Genomic DNA, 27,875 nt, shown 5'->3' on the forward strand with positions numbered 1-27,875 from the left:
CGCAGCTGGTGGAAATGTAAATGGTGCAGCCACTACAGAAAACAGTGTGGGGGCCCGTCAAAAAAAAAAAAAAAAAACATAAATTACGATTCAGAAATCCCACTTCTGGGTATATATCTAGCACTTAAAGCAGGAACTTGAAGAGATACTCACACACGCATGTTCACTGCAGCATATTCACAATGGCCAGGAGGTGAAAGCCGCCCCAATGCCCATAGATGAATGGATAAACAAAATATGGCATATACATACGATCGAATATTATTCAGACTTTAAGAAATCTTATATTGCTCTATTAAAGAAAGAAATTCTGTCATATTCCACAACATGGATGAACATAGAGGACATTCTGCTGAGTAAAGCAGACCAATCACAAAAGGACTACTGGAATACTATATGCTTCCACTCACATGAGATAACTAAAGAGTTGTCAAAATCATGGAAACAATGTATTATGGTGGTTGCTAGGAACCGGAGGAAGGGAATATGGGGAGTTGTTCCATGAGTATAGAATTATGGTTTGATGCAATGAAAAAGTTCTGAAGATCTATCACACAACAATGTGAGTGTAGTTAATACCACTGAACTATCTTCTTAAAGGTGCTTAAGAGGATAAAATTCATATTGTGTGGTTTGTTTGTTTTTTACCACAAATAACTTTTTAAAAATGCAATCTCATTTAAAGGATATATCCAGGGCGCTTGGGTGGCTCAGTGGGTTAAGCCTCTGCCTTCAGCTCAGGTCATGATCTCAGGGTCCTGGGATCAAGCCCTGCACTGGGCTCTCTGCTCAGCAGGGGCTGGCTTCCCCCACTCTCTCTGCCTGCCTCACTACCTACTTGTGATCTCTGTCAAATAAATAAATAAAAACCTTTTAAAAATATAAAATAATAAGAAAAAAATTTTAAAAAGGATATATCCATCATGATGAATTTCTTTAATGATGCAGGCTTCCAGCGATGATGGGGTACCTTGAGGAATAAACTATCTCTCCTGCTAAGAACTGGAATTATAGAAGTTGTATTTAAAACAACAAAACAACAGAGGTTGTTTAAAGATCTTCTAGAGCAGCCAAGAATTGAGAATCTAAGAGCTCAGCAAGAAGGGGAAACACACTGAAGTGACTCCTACATTCTTGACTACTTTTCTTTCTTAGGGCATTGTTGATTTGTGTCTAGGAGTATAGAAACCAAACAGTGAGAAACATCCTAGAATTTTTGACAGTCTGATCAGGCTACAGATAAAAAATTTGGAGGTCAAGTCTAGCAAGACAGCTTGGACTTGAAAGCTCTGGGAGGTGGGGGGAGGCAGATGGAGAGAAAAGCTGATTCTCCACTGAGGAGGGAGCCCAACACAGGACTCAATCCCAGGACCCTGAGATCATCACCTAAGCTGAAGGCTGACACTCAATGGATTTGAGCCAACCAGGGATCCCTCACTGGTGAATGCTAAAAAATATTTAAATGAAGAAATTAGGGGTGCCCAGGTGGCTCAGTCATGATTCCAGGATCCTGGGATGGAGCCCCACATGGGGCTCCTTGCTCAGTAGGAAGCCTGGTTCTCCCACTCCCACTCCCCTTGCTTGTGTTCCCTCTCTCACTGTGTCTCTCTCTGTCAAATAAATAAATAAAAATAAATAAATAAATAATGAAGAAATTAGACCGATTCTTTCTACTCCCTTTCAGAGCACAGAAACAGAGAAAACATTCCTAATTCATTCTATGAAGACAATATTACCCTAATCCAAAACCAGACAAAGACATTGCAAGAAAATTTCAGACCAGTATCTCTCATGAACATACATACAAAAATCCTCAATAAGATATTAGTAGATTGAATCCAACAATGTATAAAGAGAACTATATGTCACAACAGTCATAGTCTGTTCAGGCTACCATAATAAAATACAGGTCTTCCTCAACTTACCATGGGGTTGTCCCAGTAAACCCACTGTAAATTGAAAATATCATAAATTAAAAATGTGTTTAATACCCATAACCTACCGAACACCCTAGTGTAGTGTAGCCTGTGTTAAACATCCTCAGAACACTTACATTAGCCTGCAGCTGGGCAAAATCTCCTAGCACAAAGCCTATTTTAGAAGAGTGTTGATGGGGTGCCTGGGTGGCTCAGTGGGTTAAGCCTCTGCCTTTGGCTCAAGTCATGATCTCTGAGTCCTGGGATCGAGCCCCGCATTGAGTCCCACGTCGGGCTCTCTGCTCAGCAGGGAGCCTGCTTCTCCCCTCTCTCTGCCTGCCTCTCTGCCTACTTGTGATTTCTCTCTCTGTCAAGTAAATAAAATCTTAAAAAAAAAAAGAGTTGAATATTTCATGTAATTTATTGAATACTATACTGAAAGTGAACAACAGAATGGTCATGCGGGTACAAAATGGTTGTTAGGTGTATCAGTTGTTTGCCCTTATGACCAAGCGGCTGACTAGGAGCTGCGACTAACTGCTGCTGACCAGTGTCATGAGAGTATCACACCACATACCACTAGCCCAGGAAAACATGAAAATTCAAATTTCAAAGTGTGGTTTCTACCGAATGTCTAGTGCTTTCACACCATCATGACTTTGAAAAATTGTTAAGTTGAACCATCATGAAATCAGGGATCCCCTGTACCAGAGACTGGGTAGCCTTTAAACAATAAACTTTATTTCCCATAGCTCTGGAGGCTAAGAAGTCCAAGACCAAGGCACATACAGAGTTAGTATATGGAAAGGGCTTGATTTCTGGTTCACAGATGGTACCATCTCATCATATCCTCACATGGTAGAAGGGAACAGCTAGCTCTACTAGGTTCTACTAAGGGCACTAATCCCAATCACAAGGGCCCCACCTTCAAGACCTAATTACCTCCTGAAGGCCCCACTTCCTAATACCATTGTCTTAGGGATTAGAATTTCAACATATGAAATGGTGGAGCATGAACATTCATATATAAACAACCATATGGGATTTATTTCAGGAATGCAAGGTTGGTTCAACATTCAAAAATAATTAATGTAATCTACTACATCAACAAGCTAAAGAAGATCATGTCAACAGATGCAGAAAAAGCATTTGACAGAGTCTAAGACCTACACATGATAAAATCTCTCAGTAAACTAGGAATAGAGGGAACTTCATCACCTTGATGATGAATATCTATAAAAACCTTACAGCTAATGGTGAGAAACTAGTAACTTCCTCACTAAGATCATGAACAAGGCAAGAATGTCCCCTCTCATTAATGTTTTCAACATCATACTGGAAGTCCTAGCTAATGCAATAATACCACAGAAGGAAATAAAATGTAGAGAGATTACAAAGGAAGAAATAAAATTATGTTCACAGATGACATAATTGTCTATGTAGAAAACCTGAAAAAAATGACCAAAACAACAACAACAAAAAACAAAAAAAAACCACCTTTCTGGAAACTAATAAATGATTATAGTAAGGTTTTAGGATATAAGGTTAATACACAGGGGGCACCTGGGTGGCTCAGTTGGTTAAGCCACTGCCTTTGGCTTGGGTCATGATGCCAGAGTCTCAGGATCAAGTCCTGCATTGGGCTCCCAATTTTGTGGGAAGTCTGCTTCTCCCTCTCACCTTCTCCCCTTCATGCTCTCTCTCTATCCCTCAAATAAATAAAATCTTTAAAAAATATAAGGTTAATACAAAAATGTCAATTACTTTCCAAATGCCATAATGAAGAAGTGAAATCTGAAATTTAAAATATATTACCGGGGCGCCTGGGTGGCTCAATGAGTTAAAGCCTCTGCCTTCAGCTCAGGTCATGATCCGGGGTCCTGGGATCGAGCCCCCGCATCAGGCTCTCTGCTCAGCAGGGAGCCTGCTTCCCTCTCCCTCTCTCTGCCTGTCTCTCTGCCTACTTGTGATCTCTGCCAAATAAATAAATAAAATCTTTTAAAAAAAATAAAATAAATTACCACTTACATTGGCATCCCACAAAATACTGAAGTACAACTCTAACAAAATCTGACAAGATCTATATGAGGAAACCTACAAAACTCTTATGAAAGATATCATAGACCTTAATAAGTGAGGAGATAGTTCATATTCATTGATAAGAAGACACAATATTGTCAAGACATCAGTTTATCCCATACCGATATGTGGATTCAATGGAATGCCAATCAAAATCTCAGCAAATTATTTTCTGGTATTAACGAATTGATTCTAAGTTTTTTTTTAATTGAGAAATACTTGTACTTTTGTTTTCTTTTTATTTTTCATTTTAAGTAAGCTCTACATTCAGTGTGGGGCTTGAATTCACAACCGTAAGATCGAGAGTCACATGCCTCACCAACTGAGCCAGCCAGGTACTCTGATTCTAAAGCTTACATGGAGAGGTGAAAGACCCAGAACAGCCAACTCAGTATTGAAGAAGAACAAAGGTGGAGGACTGATACTACCTTACAGTAGCTTACCATATAGCTGCAGTCACCAAGCAGCGTGGTATTGGTGAAGGAATAAACAAATAGATCAGTGGAACAGAACAGAGAACCCAGAAATAGATCCATATAAGTACAGTCAACTGATCTTTGACAAAGGAGAAGACAGTGTTGTTGTTGTTGTTTTTTTTTTCAACAAATGGTGCTAGGACTGGATATCCACATGCCAAAAATTTTTTTTAAAAAAGTGAATTGGAATAATTTTACTCCTTTCACAAAAATTGACTCAAAATAGATCACAGATCTAAATGTAAAATGCAAAACTATGAAATTCCTAGAAAATGACAGGAGAAAACCTAGATGTCCTCGGGTATGGCAATGAGTTTTTAGATATGACACCAAAGGTAAAATCCATGAAAGATGTGATTGCTAAGCTGGACTTCATTAAAATGAAAAACTTCATTAAAATGAAAACTGACTCATCTGGCTTAGTCAGATGAGCATGTAACTCTTGATCTTGGTTGGGGTTGTGAGTTCAAGCCCCACACTGAGTAGAGATTTCTTAAAATAAATAAACTTAAAAAAAATTTTTTTTAAATGAAAAGCTTCTGCTCTGCAAAAGGCAATGTCAAGAGAATAAGAAAACAAGTCCCAGTCTGGGAGAAAATATTTGCTGAAGACCTATGATAAAGGAGTGTTTTCCAAAATACACAAAGTACTCTTAAAATGCAACAGTAAGAAAACAACTTAATTTAAAACTGGGCCAAAAAGCTTAACAGACACCTTACTACAGAAGATACAGAGGCGGGCGCCTGGGTGGCTCAGTGGGTCAAGCCGCTGCCTTCGGCTCAGGTCATGATCTCGGGGTCCTGGGATCGATTCCCACATCGGGTTCTCTGCTCAGCAGGGAGCCTGCTTCCCCCTCTCTCTCTCTGCCTGCCTCTCTGCCACCTTGTAATCTCTGCCTGTCAAATAAATAAATAAATAATATTTTTAAAAAAAAAGAAAGAAAGAAAAAGAAGATAAAGAGGCAAGTAAGCATATGAAAAGATGTTCAACATTGCAAACTGAAAGGAGATACCACGACACACCTGTTAGAATGGCCAAAATTCACACCACTGACAATACCAGATACTAAAGAGGATGTGAAGCAACAGAAACACAACGTCATTGTTGGGGGGGATGCAAAATGGCACAGCCACTTTGGAAGACAGTTTGGCAGTCTATTATAAAACTAAACTTACTACCATATATTTTCCTTGGCACAATTTGCCACTTTAAGAAACTCAAAGTTCTTTTCTTTCGTATTATTTGTCTAAAAATGTATTGTTCTTTTGTTGAGATGATATATAAGCTCAAGTTCTAACCAAAGAAACCTTGGAGATACTCCCATGTATATTTGTAAAGCACATGTTAGAAAACTTCAATTTCTTCTTGTTAAGCTATCTTTTGCTAATCTAATTTACAGGACACCTGTCGCGAGCAAAACCCTGCGTCCTGCCAGGAGGTCGCAATGTGTAAAGAAGAGATAGAGAGATGGATATGATGTAACTCACCTGATCTTTATTGGGAGGAGGTCCGCACCACTATCGTGGCCTGGTCATGGTCCACTGACGTTGTCATGTAGAAGGAGACGTCGCCTCACAATCTAGACAGAGAGGTCACCGCAGAAGTTGAGACTGATAGCCAGCGAGTGGCTGGCAACGAAACTGTCGGGGCGTCGGTAGCACCGGTGATGATGTTCTCCCGACAGGGAACTCGCTTCACCTCAGTCCAACCCGATGCCTTTTTTTTTTTTTTTAAAGATTTTATTTATTTGACAGAGAGAGATCACAAGTAGGCAGAGAGGCAGGCAGAGAGAGAGAGGAGGAAGCAGGCTCCCTGCTGAGCAGAGAGCCTGATGCGGGACTCGATCCGAGGACCCTGAGATCATGACCTGAGCCGAAGGCAGCGGCTTAACCCACTGAGCCACCCAGGTGCCCCCGGATGCCTCTTTATATACTGTGCTAAATCTCCTTCATACACACATTACATCACTTGTTTTTCTTATGCTTATACACCAAAAACATACACACGTCGTAAACATGTCTTGGTTTACGATATTTCGCACAAGTCAAAAAAATATTTACAACTTGTTACTCCGTGCTAATCTTACCACTACACGCATATGGTCTAGGCTTATTTGCTATATGGTTATCACTACACGCATATTGTCTAGGCTTATTTGCTATGTGATTAGTTTGTATTTTGTTCCTTTTGCCTGTTTTTCATTTAGTAGGGGTTTGCACTTACTACATATTATTTATTTATTTATTCATTTATTACACTTTATTTATTAAAGGTTCGTACTCACTACAACACCCCAGCTGAAAACGTAAAGGTAGAGGGAACAGACTTTTTTCTTCTACTTAAGAGGTTTATTTAAGAGGCACTATATAAGGGGATTTGGTGAAATACAGGATTACTAGCAATAAACCATTTTAAAAATAACATCTAAATAATATCACTCAGGGGCGCCTAGGTGGCTCAGTCATTAAGCGGCTGCCTCCGGCTCGGGTTATGATCCCAGGGTCCTAGAATCGAGTCCCACATCAGATTCCCTGCTTGGCAGAGAGCCTGTTTCTCCCTCTCCCTCTGCCTGCCACTCTGCCTACTTGTGCTCTGTCAAATAAATAAAATCTTTAAAAATAAATAAATAGGGGCGCCTGGGTGGCCCAGTGGGTTAAAGCCTCTGCCTTTGTCTCAGGTCATGATCTTGGGGTCCTGGCATCGAGCCCCGCATCAGGCTCTCTGCTCAGCAGAGACTGCTTCCCCCACTCTCTCTGCCTGCCTCTCCACCTACTTATTATCTCTGTCAAATAAGTAAAATCTTAAAAAAATATATACATACATACATAATACTTTCACTCAATCATTAACAAGACTCATGGGCTTCATTTCCCTCCACACCATTTCATTTCAGAAATAGGGTTCAACTGCCTGCTGGACGACTCACATGGCCTTCACAACTTCTGGGTGATTCTACTTCAGTGCGTTAATGGATAAGATCCAGGGACAGGGAACACATGAATTCATTAAGGTATCTGGGGAATGTTGCAAGAGAGGCTTCAGGAATCTAGGTGTGGCTACCTTTATATATATTTTTTTTCTTTTTTAAAATATTTTATTTATTTATTTGACAGAGAAATCACAAGTAGGCAGAGAAATAGGCAGAGAAAGAGGAGGAAGCCGGCTCCCCGCTGAGTAGAGAGCCTGATGCAGGGCTTTATCCCAGGACTCTGGGATCATGACCCGAGCCAAAGGCAGGGGCTTTAACCCACCGAGCCACCCAGGTGCCCCTACCTTTATTTCTGATAGGCTACGCTAAACCTGTCTGGTACTTCTTAGCAATAATGACCGCAGAGGGGCTGCAGATGATCTAATCCAACTCCTTCACAGTTACAGACGTGAAAACCAGGGCCCTACAAAAATATTTTTCCCTAATATCCCAAGGCCTCTTAGTAAGCGACTTCATGTTTTAGTGACTAGCACCCAGAACTCCTGTCTCCCAATATTTTCATTTTCCCAAAGCTTTGATACTGTTTGGAGAATGCAAAGGAAGGCGGCTTTGATAGACTTCAGTGGAATACAAGCCTGCTGGCAACACGTGACCAGAATCTTCAGACAGCTAGGAATGACCCGCACGTACAAAGGTAACTGTGAGGCTGTCAACCCAAAGGCAATCCATCTGGGCTTCTGGATGGGCAAGTCAAGCCTTCAGATTCTATTCAAGGCTAATGTCCTAGGAGATTTTTGTTGGATAGGGATTTTGTTAATTTTGGCCGTGGGCTCGTCTTTTCCCATTCTCTGATCCTGTTTCCTCATGTGTAAAATAGACATTAAATGCTTCTAACATTACGATTCTAGGAAATGTCAGAATTAAGCACAGTAATATTAGAGAATGAAAGATGAGAAGTGAAAGAATTACACCGAGCAAGTATTTTTAACTGATTAAAGTGAAAGGAAAGGACTTTTTTTAAACCTTAGCTTTAAAAAAAGAAAGAAAGAAAGAAAAACAAACCATTGTATGAGTTTGCTGGGGCTGCCAAAACAGGATACCACAGCCTGGGTGGCTACATCAACAGACAACTTCCAGTTCTAGAGAACAGGAGTTTTGGTAGATGTGGTTTCTTCTCTGGCCTCTGTCCTTGCTTTACAGATGACTGTCTTCCCACTGGTCCTCTCATGGTCATTCCTTTGTGTGTGCATCCCTAGTCTTTTATCTCCAAACTTCCTCTTCTTTGAAGGACCCCAGTCAGACTGGATTAGAGCCCACCTCTTCTAACTTAATCACTTCTTTCAAGGCCTTACCTCCAAATACAGAAAGTCTGAGGTACATGGCAGGACATGTGTGTGTATTTCAACAAACGAATCTGGTAGGTTGACAATTCAGTGCTCAACAACAATCTATTCTGATGTTCTCTTTTTAAAACACTATGACCGGGGCACCTGGGTGGCTCAGTGGTTTAAAGCCTCTGCCTTTGGCTCAGGTCATGATCCGAGGGTCCTGGGATCAAGCCCCGCATTGGGCTCTCTGCTCAGCAGAGAGCCTGCTTCCTCTTCTCTCTGCCTGCTCTGCCTACTTGCGATCTCTGTCAAATAAATAAATAAATAAAACACTGTGACCAAGTCCATACTTCTGGAGAAAAAGTATTTTATTTTAAGGCTTTTTATACATTTAGCAAGAGGATACATACTGAATTACATTAGCAGAATTGTATTAATAATAGGTAACTTATACCTGGAAAGCTAGTTAGGATGAAAAACAGTTTTTGTTTCATTAGTCTTCACAAACAGTATTTATTAAGGTAATTTATGTGATTTCTGTGAAAATACATTATAGAAGATCTTCCTTAAAACAAGTATATAAAAATCAAAAATATCGTTAAGATTTAATTAGCATACAATCCCAAACTGAAAAATTTAAAACAGATTAACCTCCTTTTCTATGGGAAGATGTGCTGAAAAGAGCTAATTTTACTGTTTGAACCTGATTAATTGTTCACCATACCTTCCCCACAATGAATGAAATCTAGCTCTCAGAGGGCAAAACTCACAAAATTCAATAGTCAGGCTTTCTTAGAATTCCACTTAATGAAGTTTAGGTTAGATTAACTAGCTGTTTTAATTACAATTTCAAGTCTTATAGATACAGAAATTCTATTTTTTCCAGAACAAACTTGCATATCCTTATAATATGAAAGGGAAGAAAACAGATTTTAACTGTTGATTCCTTTTACTTTTTGAGCTTAGTGACTGACATTTTTTTTCCCCTTCTCCTTCACAGCCTGGCATTCATCTGATTCATTAGCTTCTCCAATTTGATTGCTAGGGACATGTTTCCTTTAATCTTCAATTTTCCTGACATGAATGCCATTGTTGGTTTTAGTTTCCCTAAAATGAGAAAATGAGAGAAGGAAAAACAACCATTAGTACCCTTAGGGAGATACCACTTCAAGAACATGCATTATAAGAAGAACCTTCTTGAGTTCTATAATCCTCTGAAGTGCACAAGTTTCTATTCCAGAATTTTTTTAATCAATATCTTGGGAATCCCAATTCCTAAACTTAGATGTTAACAATATCTTATAATATGACATAATGTAAAAACAATCAGCAAAGATTATACCAAAAAGATGAAGATGCAACATTTACACACCAGTTACAGCACATTAAAGGATACACAGCCCTCAGATGAACTGTAGTAAACAAATACTATTTTAGTTAATTTTCCAATCTATTATACAGTTCATTAAACTTTTAACATTTCAGGTTTAGATTTTTTAAAAAACCAAAAGGTATAAATGCATATAATATTCTTAAGAAGTTATCATTAAAAACATAGTGTATGGGCAACAAAAGTATGTGATAGCACAGAAATGCCAGGATGTAAAACGGGAGCATTACAGCAGAACTGTAGTCATTAACAACATAAAAGGAACAGAAGCTCCATGGAGGGAGGAGTCTGTATTTGCTACTCTTATTCCAGTGCTAGTACATGGTCAGGCACCCAGCGCAAATAATGAGGAAACTGAGGCTCAGAGAATATTCTGACTTGCCCAATGTCACCCACAGCTTATATACGACACACTGGATTTCAAAGCCAGGTGTTTCAGATTCCTTTTTTCTTTTTTTTTTAAAGATGTTATTTATTTGACAGAGAGAGAAAGAGAAAGAGAATGCACACATGTGAGCAGGGGAAGGGGCAGAGGATAAAGGAGAAGGAAAGAATCTCCAGCAGACCCTGAGCTGGGCATGAAGCCCAACGTGGGGCTTGATCCCATGACCCTGAGAACACAACCCAAGCCTAAATCAAGAGTTGGGACGCTTAACCAATGGAACCACCCAGGTGCCCCTAATTCTTAATAGTTTTCTGAGCTATAGGATGCTAATTTATATATATAGATATCTCCAGCAGGCACGATATGTGTCTGGTGCATTAGTAAACTTCTACTTGCCCACACAAAAATGGGCTCTTTGTAGGAAAAAAAAAAAAAGCATGTGTTAATGTATTTATACATGTTGAGATATTAAACACCTTTAAATTATTCAATGTAGGGGTTGTAACAAAGCATTATAGTTTGTTTAGGGATAGAAAGAATCAAGCCCAATTCTTTAACGAATAAACAGGTGTACATTGCTCCACGGAAATGTGATGTTAAATACCTAAATTTACAAATCATAAACCAAGGGATAGTTTTGATTTATACAGAAGACAGGAAAATCTTTGTTCTTTACAGGAACAGAACAGCTCCTCCAAAAATTTAACAAACACTAACATCTGGGAGCTTTTCTGCTGAAAAACAAGTCCCTATTCTGTCACCCTGCTTCACTGCAGGGTTTCACAACCCAGGAGACCACAAGCCCTGCTCACACATACACAGCTTCTCCAGCTTTATGGAGCCCTGCCTATAAAGACAAATGGACATCAAATGGAGACAAAAAAACAAAAAGAGATAAAAGCCATTTGGCAGGCACTGAAGAAAGCTAAACAAAGTAAAAAAAATAAAAAATTTCACAGTTTGTGTCCTTATTGATAAGAGAACATATAAAAGCAATGAATCAAGAGAATACTGGAGAAAGGGGCAAGAAGAGAAGTGCAGGGAAGAGGGAGAAAATAGAGGAGACAACCTAAATGGGTAGGGGGGGGAGAATGAGAGGGAGAGAAACAGTAGAAGGGAAATGGAATGGGATCCAGTGAGTGAAAAGGGGGCAGTAAGAGAAGAAGAAACAGTGACCACATGGTGAAATCCTAGAAGTTAAAAATTTGAGAGATAATATTAAAATACAATAGGCGAGAGGCACTTGTAGATCCTCTGGTCACAGAGGTCTTCTCCATTGCTACCATCCCCCTCCTACTACTACAAAAGTCTCTCTCCATGCACCACCCCCATAATACTCTTTCCAAATAAAGTTTCTCCTTACTCATTAAAAAACATGGTAGGTAAAAATAAGGTGAGCCAATCTCTCCCAAAGTAAAAAAGTTATATTAGGCATATGCAATACAAGAAGGAGACGGTCAAAGATCGAATCAAAGATCATATATTTTCTCTAGAAAGTGAGAACTGAAAGAAATATCAAAGAAATAATTTAAGGGGCGCCTGGGTGGCTCAGTGGTTTGGGCTGCTGCCTTCGGCTCGGGTCATGATCTCAGGGTCCTGGGATCAAGCCCCACATCGGGCTCTCTGCTCCGCAGGAAGCCTGCTTCCCTCTCTCTCTCTCTCTCTGCCTGCCTCTCTGCCTACTTGTGATCTCTGTCTGTCAAATAAATAAATAAAATCTTTAAAAAAAAAAAAAAGAAAGAATTTAAGATACATTCCCAAGGAACCTATCAGGTACCCAGGAAAATGAAAGAAAAAAAGAAAAAAAGACCACACTACCTTGCATCATGATGAAATTTCAAACCACAAGAGAGAAAGAGAGCATTCCGATTCCAAAGTTTTTAGAAAGAAGAGAGGATGGATCCAAAAGATTAAGAAAAAAGGTATCATTCAATTCTCAAAGGTAATCTTAGAAGATGGAGCAATAGATTCATGATTCTTTTTTTTTTTTTTTTTATGAGTCTATTCATTTGTTGATTTGAGAGAGACAGAGAGCATGTGAGCAGGGGAAGGAGCAGAGGCGGAGGGAAAGGGGAAGAAACTCCAACAGACTTCACACCAATTGGTGTGAAGACCAATTGGTATGGAGACCAATGTGGGGCTCGATCCCTCAACCCTCAGATCATGACATGTACAGAAATCAAGAGCTAGGCACTTAAACCAACTGAGCCACAGGCACCCCCTGGCCTCACACTTCTGAAGAAAAATGAGTTTCAACCCAAAAAGCTCTACCCAGCCAAATAATGTGTTGGTAGAATACAAGTAGTTTTAGATACTCACAAAATACTGCCTCTTATGTATCTTGTCTCATGAAGCTACTGGAGAATGTGTGTAACCAAAAGAGGATATAAACCAAGAAAGAACATGGGACACAGGAAATCAAGACATTCAGTGCAGAAGAGAGTTAAAAATTGCTAGGATCACAGCTGTGTAGCAGGCTTAATAAGTCTATCTATCTATTATAACAAGACAAAGAGCTCCAGGAAAAAAGCAGACCGACAGGTAACCTAACACATTTGGCAGAGTGGAAAACTGTATCAAAAGGTTGTGGGAAGAGTACAGAAAGATTCTGCTTAGTTACTTTATACCTATTTTAGTGGTGGTGGGGGAATAGGACAATTATTTATGTCCAGGAAAAAGAAAAGTTCTCTGAGAAGAAACATAGTAATAGTATACTATTTGACTCAGCAGCAAACTATACCAGAATCATAATCATTTAAACCTAAGTACTGATTTAAGCAAAAATAGTGATAGAATTATATTGGGGGGATGGGTAAGGGGCAGGTAAAGCAACATCAAGGTGCTGTAAGAGGACTTAAATCTCACTTATCAGTCTTTAGATTAGTGAATCTCAACAAAACAGTGTAAATACATATCTAACATTGAGAAATATGATTACTTTGGAACAGGTGCAGTTACACAATGAAAGAGATACCAAAGAGACCTGAAGGTGATCACTTCTGTGCTGTGGGAGGGGGAAAGGCCAAAGAACACCTTTTAAAAATACATACTTTGGGGCACTTGGCTGGCTCAGTTAGTGGAGTGTGTAACTCTTTATCTTGGGGTCATGAGTTCAGACCCCATGTTGGCTGTAGAGATTACTTACAAAACAATTTTTTTGAAGATTTTATTTATTGGACAGACAGAGACACCAAGAGAAGGAACACAAGTAGGGGGAGTGAGAGAGGGAGAAGCAGGCTTCCTGCTGAGCAGGAAGGCCTGTGTGGGGGCTTGATCCCAGGACCCCGGGATCATGACTGGAGCCAAAGGCAGACACGTAACAAATGAGCCACCCAGATGTCCCAAACATTTTTAATAAAATAAAAATAAGTACATTAAAGATTGAGGTGAAATTCACATGACATAAAATTAACCATTTTTTAAAAAGATTTTATTTATTTATTTGACAGTGAGAGATCACAAGTAGGCAGAGAGGCAGGCAGAGAGAGAAAGAGGAGGAAGCAGGCTCCCTGCTGAGCAGAGAGCCCGATGCGGGACTCGATCCCAGGACCCTGAGATCGTGACCTGAGCAAAGGCAGTGGCTTAACCCACTGAGCCACCCAGGCACCCCAAAATTAACCATTTTAAAGTGAATAATTCAGAACTTAAATTTAAGTATAGTCACAAGATTGTACAACCACTACCTCTATCTTGTCCCAAAACATTTCCATCCCCCAAAAGGAAACCCTCTACCCACTATGTATTAACAATTCCCCTCCTTCTAGACCCTGGCAACCACCAATCAGCTTTCTGTTTCTATGAATTTACCTATTTTAGTGTTTCATATGAAAGAATTCATACAATATGTGATCTTTTGTCAGGCTTCTTTTGCTTATTAAGTTTTCAAGGTTCATCCACATTGTATGATGAATAAGTACTTCATTTCTTTTTATGGCTGAATAATATTTCATTACACACACACAAATAACTTATTGATTCATCCGTTGATGGCCATCCGGGGTTTTTCCCACCTTCTGCCTATTGTGAACAGTGCTGCTATGAACATGTGTATATACATATTTGAGGGTCTATTTTCTTTTGAATGTGGGAGTGGAAATGCTGGGATAAATGGATCTCCACGTCCAAACAAATGAGGTTAGGTTTCTACTTGTACTTCTATGTACACACCATATACAAATATTAGTTCAAAATGGGTCAGAGACCTAAATGGGAGAGCTAAATCTAAACACCCTCAAAAAAGGGGTGCCAGACTTGCTCAGTCAGAAGAGCAAGTGACTTCTGATCTCAGGATTGTAAGTCTGAGCTCCACTGTTGGGTGCAGAGATTATTTTAAAAAATAAAATCTTGGGACGCCTGGGTGGCTCAGTTGGTTAAGCAGCTGCCTTCGGCTCGGGTCATGATCCCAGCGTCCTGGGATCGAGTCCCACATCGGGCTCCTTGCTCAGCGGGGAGCCTGCTTCTCCCTCTGCCTCTGCCTGCCATTCTGTCTGCCTGTGCTTGTTCTCTCCCTCTCTCTCTCTCTGATAAATAAATAAAATCTTTAAAAATAAAAAAAATAAAATAAAATAAAATAAAAAAATAAAATCTTAAAAAAATAAAAATAGGGGCCCCTGGGTGGTGCAATCAGTTAAGTGTCAGACTCTTGGTTTTGGCTCAGGTTGTAATCCCGGGTTTGTGCAACTGAACCCCATGTTGGGTCCCAGTGTAGAGTCTGCTTGAGTTTCTCTCTCCCCTGTCCTTCTGCCCCTCCCCTCTGTGTTCTCTAAAATAAATAAATAAATCTTTAAAAATATTAAATAAGATAAAAACCCTCTGGGGTGCTTGGGTGGCTCAGTTAGTTAAGTGTCTGACTCTTGATTTTGACTCAGGTCATGATCTCAGGGTTGTAAGATCAAGTCTCATGTCAGGCTCTGCGCTGGGCATGGAGTCTGCTTAAGATTCTCTCTTGGGGCGCCTGGGTGGCTCAGTCGGTTAAGCATCTGCTTTCGACTTAGGTCATGACCTTGGGTCCTGGGATTGAGCACCACCTTTGGCTCCAGCTCCCTGCTCAGTGGGGAGTTGGCTTCTCTCTCTGTCCCTTCCTTCCCACTCATGCTCTCTCAAATAAATAAGTAATATCTTTAAAAAAAAGATTCTCTCTCTTCCTCTCCCTCTGCCCCCAACCTCTCTCTCTAAAAAAAAAAACCCAAAAACAAAAAACCTTCAGGGTGCTGGGTGGCTCAGTCATTGAGCATCTGCCTTCAGCTCAGGCCATGATCCCCAGGGTCCTAGGATTGAGCCCTACGTCGGGCTCCCTGCTCAGTGAAGATCCTGTTTCTCCCTCTCCCCCTCTTCCTGTTCGTGCTCCCTCTCTCACTGTCTCTCTCTCTCTGTCAAATAAGTAAATAAATAAATCTTTTTTTTTTAAGAGTAAATCGCAAATCTTTAAAACAGGTTTCATTAAGATTCTTAGATATGACAATGGAAGCACAAGCAACAGAAGAAAAAAATCCACAAAATGGACTTCATCAAAATAAAAATTTTTGTGTTTCAAACTATATCATCAAAAAAGTGAAAAGATAACCCAAAAAAACTGAGAGACCATATCTGCAAATAATACACTTCATAAAGGATATCCTCTTTATATCTGAGCTCTATAAAGAATTCTTAAAACTCAGTAAAAAAAAGACAACCCAATTAAAAGGTGCAAAGGACCCAAAGAGATATTTCTTCAAGGATGATGTACATGTAACCAATAAGCACATGAGAAAATGCTGAACACATCATTAGTCATTAGGAAAATGGAAATCAAAGCCACATGCGGTATCACTTCACACCCACTAGGATGGCTATTAAAACAAAAACGAAAATAAGGAGTGCTGGGAAGGGCAAGAACACAAAGAAACAGAAACCTCACACAACTGCTGGTAGGAATGTCAAGGCAGAGCTGCTGGGGAAAAGTTTAGCAGTTCTTCAAAGAGTGAAACATAGATTTACCACATGACCCAGCAATACAAGAGAAATGAAAACCTAAGTCCACTCAGAAACTTGGAAACAAATGTTTACAGCAGCATTACTCATAACAGCCAAAGGGTGGAAATAACCCAAATGTCTGCTAACAGGTGAAAGGATAAACTAATTATGGCATATTTCTATGATGGAATATTATTCAGTCATAAAAATCAATGAAGTACTGATACATGCTATAGCTTAGATGAACCTTGAAAATGTTATGCCAAATGAAAGGTGCCACACACAAAGGTTTTATTTTGTATGATTCCATTTATATGAACTATCTAGAATAGGCAAATCCATAGAAAGAGGAAAAACATATGACTTGTTGCCAGGGAATGGGAGAGGCCAGAATGAAGAGTGTTACTTACATACCATGGTGTGTTCTTCTGGGGGCGATGAGTAAGTTTTGAAATAAACAAGTGATGTTTGCACAGGACTGTGCATCACTAAATTAAATACCACTGAAGAGTATATACTTTAAAATGGTTAATCATATGTTATATGAATTCAATCTCCATTTTTGAAAAAAAGAAAAAAGTAAGTATCAATACATTCTACATCAAGAATGAAATTTGGGGGTGCCTGGGTGGTTCAGTTGGTTAAGGGTCTGGTTTTGGCTCAGGTCATGATCCCAGGCTTCTGGGATTGAGCCCCACATCAGGGGAGCCTGCTTCTCCCTTTCCCTCTGCCCCACCCCCCATGCGCTCTTTCTCTCCAATAAAATCTTAAAAAAAAAAAAAAAAAAAGTGAAAGTTGAACACATACTAAAAGAAAAAACATGCTGAAAGAAGCTAGTCACAAAAAAAAAATCACATATTATACTATTCTGTTCAAATGAAAGTCCAGAAAAGGGAAACTATGAGACAAAAAGTAGATCAGTGGTTGCTTAGAGCTGAAAGCAGGTTGATAGGGGATATGAGGTTAACAGCAAATGGGTAAACGGTTTCTTTTTGAGGTGATGAAAACGTTCTAAAACCAACTGTGGTGCCGGCTGCAAATACCTGTGAATATGCTAAGAACTACTTAACTGTACACTTTAGATGGATGAATTGTATGGTAAGTGAATTATTCCTCAATAAAGCTGTTAAAAAAATAAAAGCGACTGTTACATATAACAACAAACTGAATTAGTATTTAAAAATGTTCAAAAAAAAAAAAATGTTCAAACAAAAAATCCCAGGTCCGTTTTTTCGGCTTCACTGTTTTTTCCCAGGATACAAAATAAATACAAAAAATTAACTGTATTTATGTCTACTAGGAACAGATAATTCAAAAATAAAATTAAAGACAATAATTCCATTCACAATAGCATGAATAAAATACTTAGGGGAAAAAGCATGAACCATAAAAGAAAGAATTGATGGATCAGACTTTATCAAATCTAAAAAACTTTCATAACTCAAAAGACATCATTAAGAAAATGAAAAGAGGGGCTCCTGGGTGGCTCAGTGGGTTAAAGCCTCTGCCTTTGGCTCAGGTCATGATCTCAGGGTCCTGAGATCGAGCCCCATGTGGGGCTTTCTGCTCAGCAGGAAGCCTGCCTCCCCTCCCACCCCCGCCCCGCTCCCCGCCTCTGCCTGCCTCTCTGCCTACTAATGATCTCTGTTTGTCAAATAAATAAATAAAATCTTTAAGAACAAAAAAAAAATCACATACATCTAGAATTTATAAAGAATCTTGCAATTTAATAAAAAAAGCCAAGTTAATTTAAAGATAAGCAAGTTTTGAACAGTTCATCAATGTAAATAGCTATTTAGCACATTAAAAGCTGCTCAACATTAAGGAAATACAAATTAAAATCACAATGAGATACCACCACACACTCACTCTAATGGCTATAATACCAAAGACACTGCCATTTGTGACAACATGGATGAACCTAGACCGAGAAAGTCAAGTATGTGTGATCTCACTTACAGTGGAATCCAGAAACGGAGAGTAAAATGGTGGTAGCCAGAGTTGGGAGTGAGAGAAATGGGGAGATGTTGGTCAAAGGGTACAAACTTTCAGCTCTAAGATGAATAATTCCTGGGGATCTAATGCACAGCATGGTGACTGCAGTTAATAATACTATATTGCATATTTGAAATTTGCTAAGAGTAGATCTTAAAACCTTCTCACTACAAACATAAAAAAGGTAATTATGTGGGATGACAAATGTGTTAATTAGCTTGACTACAGTAATTTAACAATGTATATATACACATGCATCAAATCATTGTTTTATACCTTAAATATATATAGCTTTTGTCAAGTATACCTCAATAAAGCTGTTCAAACAAACAAACAAACAAATACTAATAAGTTTTGGTGAGAATTTGGAGAAATGGGAGCCTTCACACATTACGAATGAGAAGGTAAAATCAGTACAGCCACTGAGCCTTCACACATTACTAATGAGAAGGTAAAATCAGTACAGCCACTTTAGCAAACGGTTTGATAGTTTCTCAAAAAAGCTATCAACTTACCATATGACCCACCAATTCCACTCTTAAGAATCTATCTAAGAGAAATGAGAATATACAACCACCCAAATACGTGCATGACCATACTCAGAGCAGCATATTCATAACAGCTGAAAACCTAAAATAATCCAAATGCCCACCAGCTGGTGAGTGGATAAGTAATATGTAGAATTGCCACACAGTAGAATACTATTCAGCAATAAAAAGGAAATGAATTACTGATACATGCTACAACATAAATGGATGAATCTCAAAAGCCTTATGGTAAGTGAAGACAGATACAAACGACTATACACTGTGTATTTCATTTATATCAACTACCCAGAAATCTATAAGAGACAGAAAGCAAATCAGCGTTTGCCTAGCTGAGGGTAAAAATGGGGAATGATTACAAAGAGACATGAAAGAATTTTCTGGGGTGATGGAAATTTCTTCAACTAGATTATACGTGATGGCTGTACACACTATAAATCTATACTGGGTGGATTTTATGACATGTAAATTATACCTCAATAAAACTGTTTTAAAAATAACTTTAAAAATAGCTAGTAAGCACAATATCCTATATATAATATCTCCTCTCTATACATTAAACAGGTAATCCCCTACAGTTTTCTTTCTATGAAAATGTTTTACCCTACAGTGGCCTCTACTGGCCAAAAGGAGATTTTGATTAGATGAGTACTAGTTGCTTGAAGTTTCTTTATTTATAAAGTATCCACTATATAAATTAGGTCAGAAATGGCTAGGCTTTTTTTTTTTTTTTAAAGATTTTATTTATTTATTTGACAGACAGAGATCACAAGTAGACAGAGAGGCAGGCGTTGGGGGGGGGGGGGGAACAGGTTCCCTGCTGAGCAGAGAGCCCGATGTGGTACTCAATTCCAGGACCCTGGGATCATGACCTGAGTGGAAGGCAGAGGCTTTAACCCACTGAGACACCCAGGAGCCCCTGGCTGTGGTTTCTTAAAAGAGAAACCATACTAGGATATAAGGTCTAAACTGTGCCCCTTCAAAAGAGAGCAGATAGGATGAAGAGTAGGAACAAAAGGACATAAGAAGCAGAAGTAAATTCACTGTCAATGTAAGAAACCTTTTAAGAGGGGCGCCTGGGTGGCTCAGTGAGTTAAGCCTCTGCCTTTGGCTCAGGTCATGATCCCAGCATCCTGGGACTGAGCCCCGCACATAGGGCTCTCTGCTAAGCAGGAGCCTGCTTCCTCCTCTCTCCCTGCCTGCCTCTCTGCCTACTTGTGATCTCTGTCAAATAAGTAAATAAAATCTTCAAAAAAAAAAAAAAAAAAAAAAAAAAAAGGCGGGGCGCCTGGGTGGCTCAGTGGTTTGGGCTGCTGCCTTCAGCTCGGGTCATGATCTCAGGGTCCTGGGATCGAGCCCCGCATCGGGCTCCCTGCTCCGCAGGAAGCCTGCTTCCCTCTCTCTCTCTCTCTCTCTCTCTGCCTGCCTCTCTGCCTACTTGTGATCTCTGTCTGTCAAATAAATAAATAAAATCTTTAAAAAAAAAAAAAAAGGAAATCTTGTAAGAATATTTTTTTTTCTTTTAGTTACTCATTTATCTGACTTCCCACAGTCAACGCAGAAGCACATTCACAGACAGATATAAATGGAAAACCCATTATTTATTTTTTTTTAAAGATTTTACTTATTTTTTTGATGGAGAGAGATCACAACAAGTAGGCAGAGAGAGAGGAGGAAGCAGGCTCCCTGTCAAGTAGAGTCCCATGTGGGACTCAATCCCAGGGCCCTGAGATCATGACCTGAGCTGAAGGCAGAGGCTTTAACCCACTGAGTCACCCAGGCGCCCCTGGAAAACCCATTATTATAGGTTGATGTTACATAATAAAATTAAATTTAATAAGTCATTTGACTTTTTTCACCTTTGGAGGGCAGAGTAGCATCATGATTAAAAGAGCATGAGCCTAAAAGCTTGGATTCAAATTTTGACTTCAACATTTCTTCACTGTGTGATCTTGAGTTTATTGTTTAATCAGTCTTCATTTTTATAAAATGGAGAAAATGCCTCAGTCTTCATTTTTATAAAATGGAGAAAACATTTTATCTCAAAGCATTGCTTGTTAAATTGCTTAACTCATAGTAACCACACAATGCATATTAGTTGTAATTATTGTTATTTCAGTTTAGAAATTGATAATTTTTATTTTAAATGATCTTTAAGTTCAAAATATTACTTATTTATAAAATATAAATTTGCCAACATTTACTGAGCATCTCGTATGTCCAAAGCACTTTAAGTTTTATCAAGACATAGTTGTTAGAATACTGAAACACTAAAGGCACTACTGAAAACAACTGAAGAGATCGTTATTAACACTGAAAGATGTTACAATGTGTGAGTGAAAAAGATCACCAAACAGTGGTAATGCTATAATCCTGTTTTTAAAAGCACTTGTGTATATTTATACATATTCACAAAAGTATGTATGACTCTAAACCAAAATCAACTAATGGTTGACTTCTCAGTAGTGAGATAAAGAAGTATCTTTATTTTGCTTAGGGGTGCTTGGGTGGCTCAGTCGGGTAGGTAGCTGACTCTTAATCTCAGCTCAGGTCATTATCTCATGGTCCTGGGATCCAGTCCGTGTTGGGCTCCACACTCAGCAGAGATACTGCTTGAGATTTTCTCTCCCTGTGCCCCTCCCCCTGTTCACATGCTCTCCCTAAAATAAATAAATAAATCTTTTTTATTTTTTTTTTAAATTTTTTTTAAATAAATAAATCTTAAAAAAAAAATAAAAAGAACTATTTTTATTTTGTGTCTTTTAAAAAAGATTTTATTTATTTGACAGAGATTATAAGCAGGCAGAGAGGGAGGAATGGAAGCAGGCTCCCAGCTGAGCAGAGAGCCCAATGCAGGGCTTGATTCCAGGACCATGGGCAGAGACTTTAAACCACTGAGCCACCCAGGTGCCCCTTTGTTTTGCTATTTTCTTAACTGTATTTTCTGATTTTGTACCATGAGTTATTTACACTACTGTAAAAAAAAAGAAAAAAGAAAAGTTGGGGCACCTGGGGGGCTCAGTCAGTTAAATGTCTGATTCTTGGTTTCAGCTTAAGTCATGATCTCATGGGTTGCAAAACTAAGTTCTGCACTGAGCTGTGCACTCAGTGCAGAATCTGTTGGAAGATTCTCTCCCCCTGCTCCTACCCCCATTCTTGCACTCTAAAATAAATAAATCTTAAAAAATAAATAAAAGGGAAAGTTGAAGGGACCTCAATGATTAGCAACATACACACACAGTCTCAGATGGTAGGTAGGCCATTAGCATCCTGGATTAGAACTGGAAAGCAGTGAGCGTCTGGGGGCTCAGTGGGTAGGGCAGCTACCGTCAGCTTGGGTCACGATTCTGGGGTTCTGAGTGTATCTGGCACCCTGCTCAGCAGCGAGTCTTCTTCTCCCTCTGCCCCATCTCCCTGCTTGTGTGCTCTCTCTCTCAAAAATAAATAAAAGTTAAAAAAAAAAAAAAAAAGGAATTGGAAAGCAAGATCTACAGGGCACAGAGTACACACTGTGATTTTTGGGAATGTATAAAGATTAAAACAGAACAAAGAATTAATCAGATTTACAGATCATTAAGTGAATTTTTTTGGTTAGAATGTTATAATGCTTTAGTTTGAAGTGTTGTTTCTAAATATGTGTGATAATTACCATTTGGAGTAGTATCCTAAGAGTAGAAAATAGAAAAAATTATCCTTAAAATTCTCTGGCACAGTTAGAGGTACATGGGAAGAATAGAAGACTACACAAAAGGTTCTCTTGCTTAGGGATTCCACAGAAAGCAGGATCATGGAGCCACGAGAGAGGGCCTCTGTTTCCTGTTACAGTCATGGCATGATCAAAGCAGGACCTTACTCTCAATAAATGAGGTACAGCTGAGTTCAGCACCTCCTGTGTCCCAGGTGTTACTGGAAGGGGCTATGTCTTAGTCCAACCAGTAGAAATAAAGTCCACCTAGGAGTCCTTTTAAATCACCTCTCTATTTTCAAGATTACCTTATGGGCTTCTCAGTCACGCAAAAAAGAAATTCTGACTTCGACTTTCCCATTGTTGGCTGAACAGTAAGAACTTAACCAAACAGTAAGACCCACCTTCTGAAGACTATGTGCTCTTTAACATCAATAGCTGCTAAGATTCTATGGCTATGAACACAAGTCTTGATTATTTGGAAAGGAATAAAGTTAGAACTAAATTTTCCCTGAACAATCAGTAAGTTAATAAAATTTAAAACTCACCTGAAAACATTTTTACAAAATCATCAGTAGACATACTCATCACCACATCTGCCTGTTCAGAGGGCTCTCCATATCCGACATTCCCACCTTTGCTTTTAAGATCAAGAAACCATGTTCCACCATCTTCACCTGCACAAAATACAGAGATATAGAAAACAATGCCGAAGAAGCCTTGTTCTTCTTAAACTTAATAGCTGCTAAAGTTAGAATAATTTTACATAATGCTGTTTTCCTGGTTAAAACCCTCAGGCCACTATCAAATTCAATAACTATTAAGTATTTCCGTGCCAGGCATGGGGCTGGGCTCTGACGTCCCTGAAGTAACATGGTTCTTACACAAGACAAAGCAGAGCCAGGCAAGCCCCATGGAAGGTGAGACTGGAAAGTCAGGTGAGAATTAGGCAAATGAGGAACTGAAACGAGTGTGGGAGGACTGAAGGTAGAAAGAGAATGACCTGTGGCATGAGATGAGCTCATGAAGCAGTCCAGAGGCAGGGGCAGTGGGCCAAGTCAAAGTACTTACTCCTTCCATGGCATATCCCTTACGATAAAGTCAGTATCGTAAGGGATATGCCATGGAAGGGGAATGACATAAGGCTGGTATTTTAAATCAATCACCCTAATATCAGGGTGGAGAATATATTGTTGAGGGATAAAAAGGATGCAAAAGGCAAGTTAGGATGGTTGTGAGGGTAGTTTGAGAACTTGAGGATGTGTGCCTGGATCAGGACTGTGGCCGTGGGAATAGGGAGAAGTGGGCATATTTGAGAGATAACTTCAAAGCAGAAACACAAAACTCGATAAATGAACAGGATGAGGAAAAGGTATGCAGAGTGCGTAAGAAATGATTTGCTAGTTTTTGGCTCAGGAAACCGGGTAAGTGTGGATGTATTTTGTACTGAGAGATGACTACTGAGGAAGAGCAGATTGAATAGGCAGTGTCCAAGCCAGGTGTTGGGAATGGTGAGCTGTTTCAGACATTTTCAGATTGAGGCATCTCTGCGCCAACAAAGTGAAAATGTCAAATGAAGTCTGACTAGGCTAGAAATACAGAAACCTAAGTAATCATTTCCTATGGTCAACTGAAGCCATGTGAATGATTAAGGTTTCCTAGGGCAAGTCTGGAACTGACAAGGATGATTACAGATAAAGCAGGAAAGCAAGGAGAGCTGCTGTCAGGGAAGACAGAGCAGGGAAGACAAGGACGGGAGCCTTTCCAGAAGGCAGGAACGGTCAACAGCTTCAAATGCTGTAGAGTGGTGACAGTGTAAAAATGACAAAGGTCCACTGATGATACAGAGGTCACTGAGGACCTTGGTGACAGCATATTCAGCAGAATGGAGAAATATGATACTATGGTAGAGTGAACTCTACATGAAATGAAGTTTGGCTCTACAAGGGAGAGGAATGGTAGGGGTAAGAAGTGGGATCAGGGGCGTTGTGTTTTGTTTTAAAGATGGAACAGACTTTGAGGATTTTATCATTGGAAAGTAGGCTGCAGGATACACAGGTGAGAGGGTGTAATTCACAGCACAAAATCCCTGATGAGGCTAGAGGAAATGGGATCTAAAACTCTGCTACTCAAAGTGCGATCTGTGGACTATAGTCCTGTCAGAAATGCAAAATTCAGACCCAAGACATGGTGAATCAGACTGCATTTTAGCAGGGTCCCAGATGATCAGTAACAACATTAAAGCTTGAGATGCTTAAATCTAGAGCTGAGCTCTGTTCTACTGGGAAGGAAGAAAGAATGATGCTCATAACAACTGATGTGCTATCAGATGACAGGAAGCTGAAGCACTTTGTCTGCAAGTTTGTATTATCTCTGTGAAAGAGGAGGTGGGGTTATTTGCTGAAACTGGCAGGGAAGTGGTAAAAGGGAGAAAGATGGGAAGTTTGTGGAATACTGAGAAGTTTTAAAACAGTCACTGTGGAAAATGAGAAAGTAAGCCAACCACAGAAATACAGTATTCTGAGGTGCTGCTTAGAGCCCAGTTGAGGAAGGCTGATGAGAATTTCTACTAGTGCAGATCCACTGGGTAGTGTGACGGGTTTTTCCATTTCCCCAGGAGCACTGAGCAGCCGGAATGCAACTGTGGGCCAGCCAGTGTGATTCATTCAGGACTAGGCTTTTGATAGGTGATGACATAAGCACAAAAAGGCCAGGGAATGTAGGATATAGGTAAGAGAGTGATTAAAGCAACGGACCATGGGCTCTACGGAGAGCAAAGGAAGAAGAGAGGAAACCGAGGAGACAAAGGATGAAAGAATTGATAATGTCAAGGTTGCACTCAATGGGACTGAGGTAGCTAGTTCTTAAAACTATCATTAGTATGTGTTAATATCATTAGTATGTGTGTATAGTATAGTTAACACATACTATACACTTCTTCAGTATAAAGAAGAAAAATATTGAGAAGTTTAAGAACGCTGACTACATGCAGACTGACTCCGATAATTTCAAAGATAAAAATGGCCGGGTGTCGTGGCTGATGATACATTACTGTGTTAAACCTCATAGTCAGGATCCATATGCCCTCCTAACTAGGATTTTCTCTCAACTACATACCCCCAAATTTATTTAACACTGGAAGTCTATGTAATGAGATTTTATTTTACATGTGTCCATATGCACTGATCTTAAAATACAAATCAGTATTTACTATTCTTTAATGTCTACATTCTAGGGTTAAGGGTTTTAGATATAGGCAACTATCAAGGTGATTGCCACTGGAGGCTGATTTTCTTCCAAGAGAAATATCCTACTTTATTTCACAAAAGCATCACATTCCCAGATATTATCCTTACCTGAGAGTTCGAACAGATAAATTGCTTGAGTGGCTTTAACAACGTCATCACTGAGGAAGTCCTTAACGATTCTAAATGTTTCTGCCACAGCTCCAGAAGGTGGTTTTGGTGGTGGCTGTGACTTCTCTTCTTTCAATTCCGGAAGAGCACCTGTAAAATATTGATATAAATGGTTTGAAAGCCTACACAGTATAAAGCCACACAGAGAATTAGTGAATTAGCAGAAAAGACTTGCCACCAATTAGACTTGACAAAAATGATTTTAAATGCATCTGGCAAGGCGCCTGGGTGGCTCAGTGGGTTAAGCCGCTGCCTTCGGCTCAGGTCGTGATCTCAGAGTCCTGGGATCGAGTCCCGCATCGGGCTCTCTGCTCAGCGGAGAGCCTGCTTCCCTCTCTCTCTGCCTGCCTCTCCATCTACTTGTGATTTCTCTCTGTCAAATAAATAAATAAAATCTTTTAAAAAAATAAAAAAATAAAAAAATAAAAATAAAAATAAAATAAATGCATCTGGTGACATCAAAAAGCGGAAGTCAAACCGATGGAATAATATCCAAACACATCAGTCATGATTATAAATGTAAATGGTTTATACTCTCCAAATAAAAGGCTCATTCTCTGATTAAGTTAAAAAAAAAAAAAAAACCCAAACCACTACTAAACTATAGTGGCTTTTTTGGTTTGTTTTTAAACAGACCTAAAGACATTTTTTTTTTTTTTTTTAAAGATTTTATTTATTTATTTGACAGAGAGAGAACACAAGTAGGCAGAGAGGCAGGCAGAGAGAGAGGAGGAAGCAGGCTCTGCTGAGCAGAGAGCCCGATGCGGGACTCGATCCCAGGACCCTGAGATCATGACCTGAGCCGAAGGCAGCGGCTTAACCCACTGAGCCACCCAGGCGCCCAGACCTAAAGACATTTTTAGGAGTAATAATTAATCACTCCTTCATCACCCCCTCTGAGTTCTAAAACCAAATGAGAAAAGAAGACACTAGAGATCAGAACATCAACGATGTAAATCAATGGACTGAATTGTTGGAGACTGTAGCTTGAATCAACAGCCAAGTGAACTTCTAATAACTTTACCTCTGAATTAAACTTAGTTCCTTCATCCCTGGATTGAACCTACTTCCTCCCATCAGGACTATGCAAAGGACAAGGCAGTTGGGGTTATTGTCCCTGGGTTTAGGCAGTAAAGGGGTGCACTGTCTGTAATGAATTTAAAAATAATGACAAACTGACTACAAGTTTTTTTTTAAAAAGTGTGTATCTTCTTTGCTCCATTGGGTCTTGAGGATTTCATCTTTAATATCTGTTTGGATTTTAACTTGTAAGAAGAGGAGGATTTTATTGTCGTTTTTGTCTCTGGAATCATAGTGAAGGTAATTTATAGCCAGCAAATTTGGGATACTTTTATATTGCTTCTGTTGTACGACAGAGGATCTTTATGTTGTCCATTAGATTTCATTTAATAATCTTTGGTGAGTTATACTGGTCAATATGGCTGAGTATGATTTGAGTTGGGAAACAGATGGAGAGTTCAATTTTAGCCTAGAGCACAGTCTGACCTTGGAGTTAATTTAATTAATGAGTTGTTCTCACTTGTTTCTGGGGGCAACCGCCAAACTACTCACAAGTGATTACTGGAAAATGAATAAAGGAACAGAAGTTGGTATTTTGAAGGACAGCTTCACGCTATTGGAATTGTCCTATGGACTGCAGATCCCCTGGCTCATTATATACTGAATGGTTATGGCCATTGGGTTAAGTTGATACAAGTTTAAAAATACGGAACTTCCACTCCCCTGGTCTTCTGTTTCTAGGCTCCTGCCAGGGCCAGG

The 27,875-nt window shown here is 39.4% G+C and overlaps 1 protein-coding gene across 2 annotated transcripts in view; it reads right to left on the reverse strand.

Moving 5' to 3' along the window:
- Window positions 1-9,078: 9,078 nt before the first annotated feature.
- The window catches only part of HSDL2 (hydroxysteroid dehydrogenase like 2), a 59,348-nt gene continuing 40,551 nt past the window's right edge, over window positions 9,079-27,875 (reverse strand). Inside the window, exons 9-11 of one of the 2 annotated variants that reach the window (XM_059142311.1) lie at window positions 26,037-26,186; window positions 23,229-23,357; window positions 9,079-9,835 (exon numbers count right to left, since the gene is read on the reverse strand). In XM_059142311.1, coding sequence (XP_058998294.1) covers window positions 9,723-9,835; window positions 23,229-23,357; window positions 26,037-26,186 — 392 coding nt within the window. In that variant the 3' untranslated portion in view covers window positions 9,079-9,722. Of the gene's footprint in view, window positions 9,836-21,461; window positions 21,656-23,228; window positions 23,358-26,036; window positions 26,187-27,875 lie in introns of those variants that run through there. The other variant, XM_059142312.1, reaches the window with a different exon arrangement.

This window comes from Mustela lutreola, chromosome 12 (genome assembly GCF_030435805.1).
Source record: "Mustela lutreola isolate mMusLut2 chromosome 12, mMusLut2.pri, whole genome shotgun sequence".
NCBI classification, from domain to species: domain Eukaryota; kingdom Metazoa; phylum Chordata; class Mammalia; order Carnivora; family Mustelidae; genus Mustela; species Mustela lutreola.